At 37.0% G+C, this 16,293-nt stretch overlaps 2 protein-coding genes across 2 annotated transcripts in view; both read right to left on the reverse strand.

Annotated features, from left to right (window-relative positions):
* Positions 1 to 1,772: 1,772 nt before the first annotated feature.
* Dhc16F (Dynein heavy chain at 16F) overlaps positions 1,773 to 16,293 on the reverse strand; it is a 93,922-nt gene continuing 79,401 nt past the window's right edge. The window contains exons 54-62 of the mRNA XM_089649785.1: positions 9,568 to 9,808; positions 9,181 to 9,381; positions 8,856 to 9,097; positions 8,567 to 8,737; positions 7,593 to 7,712; positions 6,879 to 7,031; positions 3,573 to 3,767; positions 3,159 to 3,285; positions 1,773 to 2,307 (exon numbers count right to left, since the gene is read on the reverse strand). Of these exons, the coding sequence (XP_089505911.1) occupies positions 2,078 to 2,307; positions 3,159 to 3,285; positions 3,573 to 3,767; positions 6,879 to 7,031; positions 7,593 to 7,712; positions 8,567 to 8,737; positions 8,856 to 9,097; positions 9,181 to 9,381; positions 9,568 to 9,808 (1,680 nt within the window). The 3' untranslated portion in view covers positions 1,773 to 2,077. The remainder of the gene's footprint in view (positions 2,308 to 3,158; positions 3,286 to 3,572; positions 3,768 to 6,878; positions 7,032 to 7,592; positions 7,713 to 8,566; positions 8,738 to 8,855; positions 9,098 to 9,180; positions 9,382 to 9,567; positions 9,809 to 16,293) is intronic.
* On the reverse strand, positions 12,469 to 15,976 carry LOC149409369 (uncharacterized). Its single transcript, XM_089649760.1, has 3 exons — positions 15,159 to 15,976; positions 13,437 to 14,363; positions 12,469 to 12,867 (listed from the first exon to the last, which is right to left on the reverse strand). The coding sequence occupies exons 1-3, from the start codon at positions 15,378 to 15,380 to the stop codon at positions 12,469 to 12,471; spliced, it is 1,548 nt and encodes a 515-aa protein (XP_089505886.1). The 5' UTR covers positions 15,381 to 15,976.

Consider the following 16,293-nt stretch of genomic DNA (forward strand, 5'->3'; position numbering starts at 1 on the left):
AGTGATTTTGTTAGGTAAGTTCGTTAGTAGATCAAGTGTATTTTTTGTGAGTATAAATAAGTAAGGTTTCAGCAAAGAGTTGTTTAAGTGACATGATGTTTAAGTGACATGTTTAAATTATTAAAAATATGGTAAGATCAAGTTCTAATAGGTATTCTGAGTAGTATTTTCATGATGGCTTTTTGCGTTATAATTAGGTGATCTAAAGCAGCGTTATTTGCACTTCCCTACCCAATTATTCCATATTCTAATAAAGATTGACATATGGCCATGTAGATTCTAATGAGTTGAATTTTGTCAAGAACATTTATGATTGTTTTTAATCTGTTAGTTGTACAGTTTATCTGTTCTATCCATTTAAGATTTTTATCGATTTCTAGGCCTAGATACCCAATGTGGTTGGCCTTTTCTAATGACGGACAGTCGCACAGTCGTTTTATATCTTGAAAATCTTGGATTTAGTTTTCTTCCCATTCAGGGTAAGTGTGTTTAAATTTAGCCATTTATTGATATTGTATAAAGCAGCTTCAGCTTTGTATAACGCCGTTTTTATGCAATATCACCTCAAGGGCGCTGTACAAATTTTGTTAAATGCTTGCTCCCAGTTTTCTCCATTTGTGAGGATAACGGTGTCATCGGCAAAACTTATAATTTCACCATCTGTTTCTATATTGCACAAGTGGTCAATGTAAATTAAAAATTAGATCGGACCCAAAACATTACCCTGGGGCACACCAAATTGTACGTCAAGTGGTTGACTACTTTTATTACTAATTTTTACAATTTGTTTTCTATTTGTCGTGTAGCTTTTGAATAATCGTAATTCTTTATCTGTGATCCCTGTTATCATTTTTTTTTAAAAGGTACTAGTGGTTTATGGTGTCAAAGGCTTTTGAAATATCGAGGATTGATCCATTGAATTTTCTACCTGCATCTAGATTTGTTACAAATATTATTTATAACTAGAGCAATGGCGTCAGATGTACCTAGATTTTTCCTAAAGCCAAATTGATTTTGTGACAATAAGTAATTTTTTTCAAGGTAATTAATTAGTTGGTTTTTAATGGTCGTTTCCATAATTTTTAAAGGGTATTCAGAAGTGTGACTGAGCTGTAGTTACTAATATTCCTTCATGATTTATAGACTGGTATTACTTTGCCTAGTATGTAATGATGGGTATAGGGTTTCATTAATGGTTCTCTTTATTAGAAAGTGAATGGTATCAATGAGTTCATCTTGTAGATATTTTATTGATTTCATTGTGCACTACTGCACCCTTGTAAGATTGCAGCTGCAGTGTGATATGAAATGATTACTCTAGCAAATAGTAATACACAATGCATACTATAGAAAATACAAATAGCAAACAGAATCAAAGGCAGATTCAGAATTGAACAATTTGAAATATTTATGAAAAAGTTTTGTATTTTGGGAGTTATTTAATATTGAGATGTTTTAACATTATTTTTAAATCCTTAATTATGTAGAATGATTGCAATCGTTGCATATAATTAAATATAAATACATTGATCTCATAAAGTTCTCCGTGGCTAGTTGTTGTTCTTGTTGTAACGAGGGTTGTGGTGTTTCTATGCAATGTGTCTGACTTCATTAAAATCATCATTAAACTTACAGCGCCAAAAAAGCTTTAAAACAAAAACTTTCAAAAATATATTTTTATTGAAAAATAAACATTGTGGAAATTAATTAATTTATTCTATAATTTACCTTTTTTTTGATTATAAACATAAAATAATTCCAATACTCTCTACTTCATGTGCGTTTCCTTCAAAGTGTGGTTCACAATCTCTTTTTCCTAAAAAAAGACCCTTAGCATAACATCCACAAATATGAAGACACAGAATAATAAAATATGCAACATAATATTTTCCATAATATATCGTGGAGCACCTTGCATTGAACATACGTGCAGCGTACCCACTTTTTACTCCGATGGATTGAACTGGAAGTGAGTTGTCCTCAAAGCTTGTCTTCCGTTTTCTTTTCTATTCTCCGTAAATCATTCTAGTTCCACTTTGGTACAATTCAATAAAATAGTGGGTAGTTCCGCGAGGCACTAATCAGTGTTCTGCGTGATGAGGGCCGTGCCCCTCAGGATCCAGTAGGCCTGCGGGTGCGAGGCGGCCACCAGGAAAGGAATGACGAAGTTGGTGCTATGCCCCGTGGTGGAGAGCACCCCAGCACGGGCGGCCGTCTTGTACAGGGGGGCCACGTAGCGCAAGTCTGGGAAGGGCATGCTGGTCACGGGCCTCAGCCAGTACACAGGCAGGGGGGAGCTCCTCTCTCCTGGAAACAAACATTTAGTATTTTAACACTTTTAATGTTATGGATTTGGAAGAAATTGTTTGGGTGAATGGAATATGAGAAGAATTACATTTTTATGAATGCCCAGGGCAAAAAAAATAATATTATGTGTGCATCAGATTATTAGGGGGCGATTGTAACAGGGAAACGGTTGTAGCGCCTTTCTTAGCCTTTTCAAACTGGTATACTTAACTTGTAATTATGTCACTTTTAGGATGGGTTGTTTCACAGAATTCGAAAAATTCATCAAATTTCAACATTCATCTTCGGGTTCTGTGAAAGTCCTATTCAAGTTCTGGTATATCTCATTATAAGCCAGTTACTTGACAGAACTCAAGTAATAACAGAACTTTCACAGAACTTGAAAATCAACTTTGAAATTTGAAGAATTATTCAAATTCCCTGAAACAACCTGTCCTAAGACAACACCCCAATACAGCAATCGGATTCACAATTTGGTGTAAACAATCAAGTACACATTTGGTTACAGAAACGGTTGCTCAGATTTAGGTGCAGGATGGGGAACACATTTAGTTAACAGGTTCACTGTCAGATCTGCCAATCGGCGGTGTTGGCATGGCTCGTAGCTCTACACCCGCCAATTGGTGGAGAAAACTAATTCATGAATTCTCAACCCCGTGTGCCGACTCCGTCATATGAAAAAGTTTTTAAATTTCATTACTGTTTTTTCCTAACCAATAATTTGAACCTGTTTTCAAACATCAACAGTTACACAAAATGTTAAAGCCCGCTGTGAACCTGTGAATACCCTCTTCAGAGAGCAGTACTATTAGCTTGTCATAATATTATTTGATTGATATTACTGAATTTACCTGGATTAGAGTCCACCATGTGCATGTTTGGAATGTCCCATCTTCCTGCGTCTATAAATAGACCGTGTATATAAATGCCATTTTCTGGTAAATTCAGACTATTAAAGACTTCCTTTTCGGCAACTTTCTGAAATGTTAAATAATATGTGTCTGAAGTGCTTACATTACATTTGTGTTATGTAAGATTAAAGTTCAGTAAAATACATATTCTACCTTCAGTCCCCTGATAACTCAACACAATGACAATGAAACACACCTTTAAAAAGTGATGAAAATAAACTATCCCATAAGTCTAATCTATTCAACCGAGTTTTGCTTCATCACTTTTCAGGACTTTATATCACTTTTGTCATTGTGATGAGTTGTCCGGTTAACTCTGTCTTCATACATAGTAAGTTTTGTTTTCATACTAACATTTTTATTTGTATATGCAATCTTCACATCATCTTGGGATATGTAGAATGGTAATGGTGTGAAATCGTACATCAACTGGTTGATGGATACTCCGTAGCGACGGGAGAATGCTTGCAGAGTGCCTGTCAGAAGGCCCTGAGGAAAGAAAAGACCAGAAATCCAACTGCTAGGGGGCGCCCCAAACTGCATCCAATGCTGGGGAGAGAAAATAACTTATTTTATCAGTATTGGCTAAAATGATACACCGGATCTCTAATGCTGAAGGCATTACTATTCTCGGTCCAACATTAGAACAACCCGTGGACGCGCATGTCTCCGCCCCTTCTCCCCACATCTACAAGGACGAGCGTTCAGACCCACTATTTTAATGAATTTATTATTTTATTTTATTTGTCTACCGACAAATAAAACAAAAAAATAAAACATTTTATATATTCTAATAATGATGATGATGGTATTACAATATATATTGTACTATATTTGGCATTATATTTATCAAATCGGCTAAGAAATCAATCTAAAGTTGAAAATATCATCATTTCCATTACAAAAAAAAATATTAATTTTCCTCAGATGATTCATTTGATATGTCAAAAGCTAACAAATTATTATTATTGTCCTCGAGTTCATCAACAATGTGATCGATATTCCAAAATAATTTCGATACCAATAATATGTCGAACAAAGTTACTCCAATGCTCTAGCGTAACTTTTTCGAGAACTTCTTGCATGAGTCCTCTTACGTCACTTATTTTGAAGGAGGTATTGTTTACTTTGACATGCTGTTTGACCATTGACCACACCGTAAATAAAACCGATCAACACCAACATTCACAAATTTTATACATACATTACCTATCTATATCCTTGAATTATAAAAATGCATTGTTTCAAATCGAATTAGTCATACAAATAAAACATAAATAATGTGTACCTGTCCTTTTTTGTTTTTCGTAATTGATGATAATGAATTTGGACATATCGGCTGAACATCCATTTTATCGCAGGGTCTGAATGGGTTTAATTAATTTCTCTAAGCACGAGCGAACGAAAGCCAAGGACATACTGAATTGTGAGCGGAGACAGGAATCGCAGCCGAGCGATGGCGAAGGAACGAAGCGGGGGAGGCGTGGTATGCGCAGAACAAACCTAATTTAGTTCGCCAGCAGGACGTTCTTAACTTGGATCGAGAATAGTTTGTAGTAACTTAGTAGCTTACAGTGATATCTAAGAATATTAAGTCCTAATTTCCCTAAAATACCTTCATATTAGCCTATAAGCTACATAGATATGCTTGCAGACTTATATATGTAAGTTGGAATTAGATTAGATAAATATAAACGGTGAAAATTAGACGGATTTGAACATTGGCTTTAACTGCAGTAAGCAGTTCATATGTTTCCATATTAATATTTAGAGGTATGATATTAATTAAATCAAATGGCTGAATGGAAAACTGAACACCTGGAAATCTCCATTGCTCGAGTAGTTATCATAAATCTGACACTGGTTGGGAGCAAGCGCAACCGGTGCTTTAAGATAGTTCACCAAGCAACAAAATCAAAAACTCAATGTATAATTTTTAATAGGTTATGGAAATTAAATTAATAAAATAATTTTAATAACACCTTTAAATTTATACGATGAGAATGCCAACATTTTTATAAATCCCAACCAGGAATTATTAGATTCCTGGTCAAATAAAATTTTACACGCAAAACACTTAAATTATCTCAACCAAACGTATGTTGACAAAATTTCGTCAAACAAATGGTTGAGTATTGGAGAGTTGAGCGCAGAAATAGAAGGATTTATGCTTGCCATTCAGGATAGAGTCATTAATACTAAAAATTATAGAAAGCATATAATCAAAGATACAAATCAAATTGATGATTTGTGTAGAAAATGTTTGGCTTTTCCGGAAACTATAGAACATATTATATCGGGATGTTCTATATTAGCACCGTCCGAGTATACATTTAGGCACAATCAAGTTTTAAAAATAATTCACCAAAATTTGGTAATTAAACATAACTTGATTGACTGCCGTAATGTAGTACCATATTATGAATACGAACCAAATTCATTTTTAGAAAACGAATTTTATAAAATATATTATGATAAAACTATACTAACAGACCGAGCGATTAGTCATAATAGACCCGATATAGTTTTACATGACAAAATTAAAAAAATAACTTATATCATTGATGTCGCTATTCCAAATTTCTGTAATATTCAAAAATCTGTTAGTGAAAAAATAAGAAAATACACAGATTTAGGAAATGAAAAAGAATTTGGCATTCTCAGACTATAAAAATATTACCATTCGTTATTTCGGCTACTGGCATTATACCTAACTCTCTAATTAAAAATTTAGGCGTATTAGATCTATCAAAAAAATTATATATAAAGCTGCAAAAGTCGGTCATTTTGAATACATGTAGGATAACAAAAGATTTTTTAAATATTTATGTTGAGGGATCAGTAGGATTTATAGGCCCTGTTAGAAGTTCTACCGAGCCGAACCCTCTGATATGAAAATATCTGGAGTCGGTGAATTATTTTCCCATTTGATCTCTGGTGAGTTGACGTGTTGTTCTTGTATTTATTTTGCTTATATAATGCACTTACATAATGTTGATTGACTAGATGATCATTTGTGGAAAAGTGAGTGGAAGGGTTAAGTTTTTCCTTTGGGGAAGATTTAACCCGGACAACTAAATCGGAAGTTATAAATAAAAAAAAAACACACAATAAACGTTTCACTTTGAGGCGCGTGTCTGTGAACTTTTATGTGCAGTTTGCAAATTAGTGACAAGAAACGACAATGACGACAATGACGACAATGATGACAATGTCAAATAGGTTTCCTAAATCCCAAGCATAATACTAAACATCACTTCTAGAGATATTAGCGGATTGGAATCTATCTCGGCTCCTTCACCTTCAGCCGGTATAACTAGCATGCAGAAAGTCATATTATTATTTCTTACCAAATCCATATACTGATGGGTCATTCATTTGTATTTATGGGGCTAGCTTTACACTTTTGGGTTCTCTATGTGATGTAGATTGTTTTCGGGGGATAATTTCTACATATCATTATCAGATTTTAGTTCAAATAATAAAAATATAGGTTTTTATAAGAAAAACAAATTACAAATATGTATCTGTCTCTTAAATTTTAGCATCTCGCGTTGGCGCGTTAGTTACTATTTCTTACTGTAAATGTCTCAACTTATCAAACTGATTTCGTAAGCTGTGCACAACAAAGTATTTTTTTGAAGACAAGAAAATGCTTACATCAACAAAATTAATTCTGAGAATTAAATCATGCACCCAACTGCCCAGAGACTTCAGTGAATTATAGGCCTTCGCGGTCCATATTTTGGGAACTTGGTTGTTAAGGAACGATCTGAACACATCCTCCAGATCATCAGACATAACGATAAAACCCTGAAAAATGTACAATGATTATTTTTTTTGTAAAAACGTTGGTATCTTCGTAAATGAGAAAAGGATAAAATTATGCATCCACTGTTTTTAAAATATAATATAAAAATAACTTTAGTCCGTCAAGAAAGTTCAGAAATTGAATAATGTAACTTTTTTTTTCTCACACTAACACCAATTTTAGAACAAGATTACAGTAGATTCAAATATGAGATTGTAATAGACTCTCGAATGTGAAAGTACGATATGTGACAGGAAAATTGGAATAACTCAATTTTTCTTATTTTTTTCATTTTATTTGCAGTTTGAATTTCTGCAGGCGCAGTTTAGATTTTGATTGAACATAGCTAACAAGCTTATTTGATAATATGTATATGTAATCATTTCTTTTTCGGGAAGTTCCATCAAATTTAGTGAAAATGTGTACTTTGATCGTATTGCTTTTATAAAGTTATATTTTTTTTCCTTTGAACCATCTTGGTATTGCCGTTTAAATGATTGTAGCGCACCTCCGTTTTTTTCTATACTTTCTTGAAGGACTATCTATTCTAATTCTCCACTTACCTTGATAGCTTTTTGAAGATCTCCCAGGGAACTATGCATAAATTTCAGCAATTTATTAAACCTATTGATTTCTTGAACAAGGACAGTTGTCAAAGAATAAACTCTGCCCATTGAATCTTTCTGCAATATGAGATTGATAGTAAGGTCAGTTGGGGATATATCATCATTTAAATTGATAAGTGTGACTTTAAATTAATACACCGCAGATATTTATTGAGATTTTGATAACAATGCTCGTTTCAGAAGAATCTCATGTACTTAACTATACTTTTTTGAGAAAAAAAACTATAGTACGATCTTATCCCAACGTCATGGGTTAGTTCTTCGGGAAAGATTATTGGTCTTAGGTCGTTAAAATTGACAAAGAATAGTTTGTTTGTTTAAGAAAAATAAACATTCCTAAGTTAAGAATAACATGACAATTATTTTAAAATCTCCTACCACCACAGTAAGCAGAAAAATTTCTTGTGTCATGATGGAGGAATGATTGAGTCAAGGAATCCAACTCACAACGCCTGGGTGGGACCCAGATACGATGGAAACTCAGCTACTGGCCGTTACTATGTACACCAATAGTTTCAATATGGAATAAATTATCATTTATAATGTTTTATTTTTATTTTGTAGGAGTGCATCAAATAAGCCGAAGTAGAAACAATTGAATTTGTATGGGACATATTAAAAACTATATATTATAAAAATAGTACAGCAGTTGCGAACTAATGAAAGCTATTTATGAAGTTTTAAGAGGCGGTGGCAACGCGGGCCTTACGATTTCAGTAGCGATATGTGAGGACTGGGTGTGAAAAATTGTTTGCGACATGAACACACAATATTAGTATCTGATACTTGCATATTCCTGTGGAAAAAGTGCCACAATCCTGTCAAAATATTAGAAGGTTTAAAATCAACAAAACAGATAAAAATAATATAAGTATTATTATTAGTTACTATCAGAACAAAACAAAATGTACCTGCATATGCGACTTCAACATTTTCTCGACATCAATTTGAATAACAATATCTCTTTTAATTTCTTCTGATAGTTTCCAAACAATTTGATCAGGTGAAATGCCTCCCTTGTCCCCAGACCCAACTGCTTGCCCCTTCATTATATTGTTTATAAACTGGTTTATTTCCTCCGTCTACAAAGGAAACATAAAATATGTTAAACAACTTACCATCACATATACATAATACCAGGTCCCAAGGTTAGACCAATCACAAAATAATTTTCTAGTCACTACCATTGAAAAGCTTTACCTGAAAAGCTATATTAGCATTCTCGTGCATGCCAAATATTTCAGGTTCTTCCATAATTGGCAATTCTTCAATAAATTGCCGATAGTCAGCAATTTTTTCAAAGTCGGGACAGTAATATGTGCCTGACTGGGAGTATACATAATCGGGAGATAATACGTGAGGTGCAAAGAAATAATACAGAATAGTTTTCAAACAACGTTGATCCCATACATCTGTTACTCTTCCTCCGTAAGTAATTTCACCTGTAAGAATTTTTTAAGTCCTGAAATAAATGGGTCATATGAATTTTTCCCGACTGAACAGAAGTTATGTTTACTTTTCTTACCGGTTATATACTGAAGGGCATCCCAAAGAATTACAGAGTTCCTACAGAATATTTCCAGATTTGACAATGCACATTCTCTGTCACTGTCACTAAACTCATATACGATCGTCCAGCCAAGGGGCCCAAACTTTTTTCTTTCCTGAATGACAGCATGGAACATGCACAATCCAAACACCATGTTTCGCCAAAATTGTTGTAGAGCTGAAACAGGTCATATTATTTTCTACTTAATCCAATATGAAAGATAAATAGACGATTTAAGGAGTGCGCTGATAACTCGGTTATAGCTTTTCCTACTTTCTCTAAAAACAAAGAATGTAACAAAAAGGAAATTTATAATGGAGCTCTCAGCTGCAGGTATTCATAGAAAAAGTAATGGTATCTTACGATGTCCCTCAAACCATTCTTCATTCATCTCCCCGAAAGCTCGTTTGATATTGGCTCTCAGACCTTTGGGCGCTTCGTTGGTTACTTTCACTGAGTTTTGCAACACCGAAACAGGAAAATCACTTGTAGGCATTGAGCTTAGAAACAGTCGGAAATCATTGTGGGGTGGCACCAAGTCTGCCGTTAGCCTCTGGACTATCTGTTCCAAGGATAACATCCAAGAGGCAGCCAGGTGGCAATTCTGAAAAAGGTAATGAGAAAAATTGTAATAAATATGTCATTTTTATTTATTTATTTTTCATGTTCTCCGTAAAACGGTTATTCACCAATACATTATGGAGAAGATTACAAATTAGACAAAAAGTATAGCAAAACACATAAAAAGGTCAGTTTCACTACTTTGTGACATACGTCAAAAGATAATTGTTAAACTGCCTGTAGGTTACGTTAAAAATGTCGATGGTCAATGCAGACTCGTTGAGCAGTTCAGTCGCTCTGTTGACTGGGGCGTTCTGATAGGCAGAAGTCCTCGCTTTTGGAGCATAAAAAAGGGTATGGGACCTTCCACGAGTACACTTGTCTGGGACATATAAGTTAATCTCTTTCAAAATAGGTGGATTATGTATAGTTCCAGAGATTATCTTAAAAAAATGTTTTCCTAAAAATATTTTTCAGCGGGCTTCTAATGTATTAAGATCGAGCATTCCTGCTAAGAATAAGGATGGATACAGGAAAGGGTAGTACATATATTCCCTCATATATAGGTAACGCATGAATCTCTTTTGTACTTTTTCTATTTCGAGAATATGGTTTTGCTCAGAAGGGGCCCAAATAATGGAGCTATATTCCAAGATACTGCGAACAAGTGCTTCATACGTTCTTCGGATTGCGATTCCGTTGGTAAATGATCTTGAATTACGAAGAACAAATCCAAGCATTTTGTTGGCACGGGAGACAATATCAGATATATGGGATTTGAAAGAGAGATTTGCTTCAAAAATTACGCCAAGGTCTCGAATCTCATTTTTACGTGTTAATTCATGTTTATTAATGTGGTAGGGGAACAGGAATGTATCTTTGGACCTTGTAAATGTAACGACACTGCATTTCTGAATACTGAAGGGTAAGTTGTTCAGTTCCGACCATTTGACAAGAGAATCAAGATCGTTCTGCAGAAGAATGGAATCGATGTAACTTTTGATTGCTTTGAAAAGTTTTATATCGTCAGCAAAAAGGAGATATTTTGAGTGGTTTATAGTGTTGCCAATGTCATTGATGAATAAGAGAAAGAGAAGGGGTCCTAGATTCGATCCCTGGGGAATCCCGGAGTTAGTTTTGTATTCGTGAGAGATATGGTGTCCGTATATTATATGTAGCATTTTTTCAGTCCTGGCCATATCCTCTGACCTCTTTCTATAATATACTAACATCAGTTTGATATCTTTGATTGAACTATGCAATATTTTTCACTACTGTGTATTTTTACAGCACTGTAATATTTTAGCTTTTTAATATAAATAGTAGAGATGTTCCGACTAGTCGGCGACTAGTCGGTAAAGCCGACTATCCGGCCACTATTGTAGTCGGCGATTAGTCGGCGACTAATCGGCAAAGAGCGCCGACTATCCGGCTTCTTACGTTGTATGTATTTCTCAATAATATGAATGCGGGGGAACTACATGAAATAAAAACCTTGATTATTTATATATTTTTTTTATAATCAGTCTTATACATTAAAAAATGTAAAGCAATCTTTCCTTTGGTAATCAGTTTTTAAAATTACTTGCTTGTAAAGAAAACATAATTATGACATTTATTGAACAAAATTAGTATCTATCCTAATTAACATAAAAAACAACATAATTTCTTCTTATCTTCAATGAACATTTATAAGTATTTCTTATTATTAAAATAAAAAGTAGATTTTTTAAATTAACAAACTCAGTTATATGTATTAAATCAAGATTGTATATACAAGATGCACAGTAATATATGTATATATTATATATATATATCCAAAAATTCTAAACATGAACTGTTTGATAAAAACAAAAAAAAATGAAAAAAAAACATATTTCTTATAACCATACCTACATAATCTAATCAAATCAAAGTCACAATAATTGTGACAACCAAAAATATCATAATCTCCTTATATTTTTTATAACTTACTTATATTTTTTAATTAAGGGTAAATTATGATGTAAGAAGACTAAAGCTTCTGCCCTTTCTGGTAGCAATCGATTTCTTTTTGTTTCATATATGTTTCCGGCCTCTTAGAACAGCTTCTCACTGTAAACAGAACTTGCGGGACAGCAGAGGTACACTTTGGCCATTGGCGCGACATTTCAGGGTACCTAGAACTATCCCCGAAACCGTAATCGGCTTAGCCGACTAGTCGGCCGACTAGTCGGTCTTATTACAACCGACTAATCGGCTAGTCGGCTAGTCGGCTAGTCGGCGAAAGTCATAATCGGCACATCTCTAATAAAATAGTTTTACCTACCAATAAAACTTATATTATGTACCTAACCTCATTTAAAACCTTTATTGAGAGAAGCATTCTCAAATTCCCTTTCGCGTGGCACTTTCCCGCTCTTTTTTCAGCACCTTGTGTTGGACAAGTGGTCACCAGATGCTACACAAAAGTAAAGCGTCCCCTATGCGACTTTTGTTTACGGCATTCTTTCTCATTAGTTCTCACCAGGCAGTGATTGCCTAGGTTTTAAATGAGGTTAGGTACATAATATAAGTTTTATTGGTAGGTAAAACTATTTTATTATGTAGCCTGAACCGTCATTTAAAACCTTTATTGAGATCTGTTTGTTATCGACTGGTGACCACTAACGCTAATGTGATACTATTATAATAAGTCAAAAAACTGGAATACCTACTCACGTGTTACAGTGGGTGGAATAGGGAGGCTACAGACAATGCCCTATTTACCTCTGGGGGAGTGTTAACTTCCCTTCTGTAGAATTTGGCAAAGGTGTCCCGGCTCCTCCAGTTCCCTCGAGCCAGGATGTCATCCAATCTAAAATTATCCAGCCAGTTAAGTGACGCCACTGCTGCCCGTACACTTCCCGGGGCAGCTGTGATCTTAGCTTCTTCTAGAATTGTTTTGACCCAACGGGCGATGACTGTTCTTGAAGCTGCCTTAACTGCTCCCGATGTAGTGATGAAGAGTTCTGTTAAATTCTGCTTTGTTTCCCTCCGTTCTTTGGAGGTTTCAATCAGTTTCTTAATCCAGTATGCTGGGTCTATATTTGGCTGATTTCCGTTTCTCAACCTCCAACCTGACTGTTGGTATGTAGCAGAGTCAGTTTTGGATCCGAAAACTGGCCATAACGAGACCCCTTCCTCATTTATGGATAGTTTGTCTGGCGAACACTGTAACAAGGTCAGGTCATGCACTCTTCGTCCCGAAGCTAACAAAAGTAAAGTCGCTGCCCTTCTCGAGACTTCAAAGAGACTCAACTTTTTGGGTGGGTTAGCTTCTAACCAGGTCAACACCATTCTGGGATCCCAGATAGGAGGCTTAGACAGTTTAGGATGCCTTAATGCTGCGGCTTTGAGAACTTGTCTGACTAGAGGGTGTGAGCTTAGGTTTCCTTCTTCCGGGCTACTGAAAGTTGTTACTACCGATTTATGGAGTCGAATTGTGCTGGGAGAGAAATTGTCTTCTAAACTAAGATCTGTTAAAAATCTTGCCAGGTTACTTCCTGTAGGGACATTCGGGTTTACCCCGTGATTTAATGCCCACTTTTGCCACCTAAGCCATGCCGGTTTATATGTTTTAAGTGTGGATTCTCTCCAACCTGACTTTAAAAATTCTTTCTGTTTGTCCGACCAATCTGTTAATGACTGACTCCACCCCGGCACTTCCACACCTCCAAAATAAAATCCTCTACTTGTGGAGGGGGTTTCAAGGTTCTGGTGTCTATAAGCACTTCTGTCAGGTTCATTATGGTGAAAGGAGGGCTCGTCGCTCGACTTTTCAAGTCTGGTCTCCAGAATACTTTCTTCCATCTCGGGGCTACAATCAGGTATAGGCCCTTGGCCCGGTTGAGGTGTGCGAGAACTCTCGGCATGAGGCATGGAGGGGGGAACACCCAAGCTAGAGGAAAATCCCACTCTCGAGTCCAGGCGTTGACAAAACTTGCCTCTTTGTCGAATACATTTAGGGACACATAATCTTCTACAACGTGAGCTGTCTCCGATGCAAACAGGTCTATAGTTGGTCTCCCCCATTTTGCAAAAATCAATTTTGTTGCTGCTGGTAAAAGATGCCACTCCGGAGGTTCGCGTTTTCTGGAGAGTTGATCTGCCACCTCGTTGAACCTTCCTGGTAGGTAGTGAGCAGACAGTGAAATGCGATACGTGTCTGTCATCTGAAGGACTTGACGAGTCGCTTCGAGCAATGTCTTGGATCGTGTGCCGCCTTCGTTGCGAAGGTACGCAACCACCGATTTGTTGTCTGACTGGATCAGGAGACCCGAGTCTGACAGCTCTGGCCCGTGAGGAGTAAGTGCTGCCAGCACGGCGAGCATTTCCTTGACATTGCTGTGGAGAGGTTGCTGTGTTTGGGACCAAGCTCCACTCAATCTGAGGTCGTCTAGCTGCGCACCCCATCCCCAGTCCGAGGCGTCGGTCGTGAGGGTATGACGAATCACTGCTTGATGCATTGGTGACCACGTCTGCAGGGACCTGCTCCACCATCTCAGCTCCTCTATCGCTGTTCGAGGAATGGGATGGAGTCGTCTCGGTTTGAATGCAGGCAGCTTGCGACTGGCACACTGTAACATGCGAAGGTTAAGCCTGCCTCTATGAATGGCGAAACTAGCAAAATTGAGGGTACCCAAGAGGCTCTGGGCCTGCTCAAGTGACCACCTTCCTAGATTAATGTATTGTTTCAGTAAATTTGTTATTTTCGCTATTTTAGTTTGCGGGAGGCCTTTTAAGCCGTCCCTTGAATTCCATGAAATTCCCAAATATTCAATTTTCTGAACTGGACACAGAGTGGATTTGCTGAATTGTATTATCCACCCAAGAGTTTGTAACATTGAAATAGTTTCGAATGTATGCATTTTCAATATATTTTCATTTTGATGTACTATCAAAAAATCATCTAAGTAAACAATTATTCTGAGACCTTTGTCTCTTAATTTTTGCGCTATCCAATTGGTAAGTGAAGCAAAAACCTTTGGAGCTGAGGCTAGTCCAAAAGGCAAACATGTCATTTGAAGCAGTTCTCCATTAAAAATCAGTCTCAAAAAACGGCGATGATTCTCATGAATTGGAAGATGAAAGTAGGCTTGAGAAAGGTCCACTTTAACCATCCAGTCGCCTGGTTGAATAAATGTTGCAACCTTATTAACATTAATAAGTCTGAATTTGCTAATAGCTAAGAAATTGTTCAAACGACGAAGGTTGAAGACCGGCCTAAATGACCCGTCTTGCTTCGGTATGAGAAACATCCGTGACAGAAAGGAAGGCGATATTGAAGCTGATTCCAATATCTTTTCCTTTTTCATTTTGTCTATTTGTCGTGTCATTTCGTCTGTGATTTGGGTTTTATAAGTTGAGCTTACCGTGTCTGCCACTATACTTAGAGGGGGTTTCTGCCGAAAGGGTAGCTTGTACCCTCGCAACATGGTTAGCAGTGTTGGTGGTGCTTCTAATTCTTCCCATTTGCTTATAAAGTGCTGCAATTGCCCCCCCTGAAACGCCTTCTCCGGATAGTCATAGCCTATCCTTGTTGCCAAAATTCCTTCTTGGTTTGGCTGGTCCCCTCTTGTCCGCACCTCTTGCATCTTGATTAGATCGCCCTCCGCGGGGGGCTTTGTTGTCTCGGAAGGGCTTGTTGTCCCGAAACGTCCTGCTTTCCCGAAAGGGCCTGCTCTCACGAAAAGGCTTCCTCACTGGCACTTTCTTGGGCATCTGCGAGCTGGTTGATGGCTGAGGGTCGAAGCTTGAATGTGGGAAGCATTTATCCAGTCCTCCCATCCGCTGAATCTGGGATTCTAGCTTCATTGGTTCAAAAAGATAACCCGCTGCTGGAGGAATATTTTTGACTGCCTCCCGTACGTAGCGGCTCTTTATCTCGTTAAGGATTGCGTCCCTACGATGCTGGATCGCATTTGCTCTCCTTCCACAGACCATCTGCAGGACATCTTTGGTCACTGTCTGATATTGCGTATCCGGGGCAAATAGCGACTCCACTTTCTTGAAGAGGGAACCTGCTGACAATTCCTTGCCTTCCTCTGCACTCCAGTTTACCAGTTCCTGAAGAGATTTCTTGAGGCACTCATTTTGCTGCAACAGGGCATGGCTTAGTGACCCGCAAAATTTGTCAAGTGACCCCGCGTATTGCTCTGCCTTATTCAAATGCAGAAACTCTCCATTAACTTCCAACTGGTTGAACATGGGGTTGGCCAGGTATTTTCTTACGACCTCCCCATACCTTACTTCGTTCCATTCAGGCGAACCGAAGTGTTGTAAATCTTCGATTTTCTTTACGCAGTTTGCGTCAGCCTTAGGAACTGTAGGTTCCTTACACGTGGTTTCCGCCATCGATAGGTTTAATTCCTTGAATTCATGATTAGGATTTACTAATCCCATCCCTAGCGAAGATCGTGAATTTCTCTCCACGTGTATCTCTTGATCTTCCGATGATGCGTCCTCGTCGGAATCCAAGTTTCTCCTATCTTCGTATGTTTTAGACGC

This window comes from Hesperophylax consimilis, chromosome 31, assembly GCF_061612785.1.
Source record: "Hesperophylax consimilis isolate HC1 chromosome 31, BYU_Hcon_1.0, whole genome shotgun sequence".
NCBI lineage: Eukaryota > Metazoa > Arthropoda > Insecta > Trichoptera > Limnephilidae > Hesperophylax > Hesperophylax consimilis.

Coding starts and splice junctions, on each gene's coding strand:
- LOC149409369 (XM_089649760.1), bottom strand. CDS start 15,380: ATGCAAGAGGTGCGGACAAGAGGGGACCAGCCAAACCAAGAAGGAATT. Junction 14,364..15,158: donor TAAGTATAGTGGCAGACACG/GTAAGCTCAACT, acceptor CGCATGTTACAG/TGTGCCAGTCGCAAGCTGCC. Junction 12,868..13,436: donor TGTGGAAGTGCCGGGGTGGA/GTCAGTCATTAA, acceptor ACATACCAACAG/TCAGGTTGGAGGTTGAGAAA.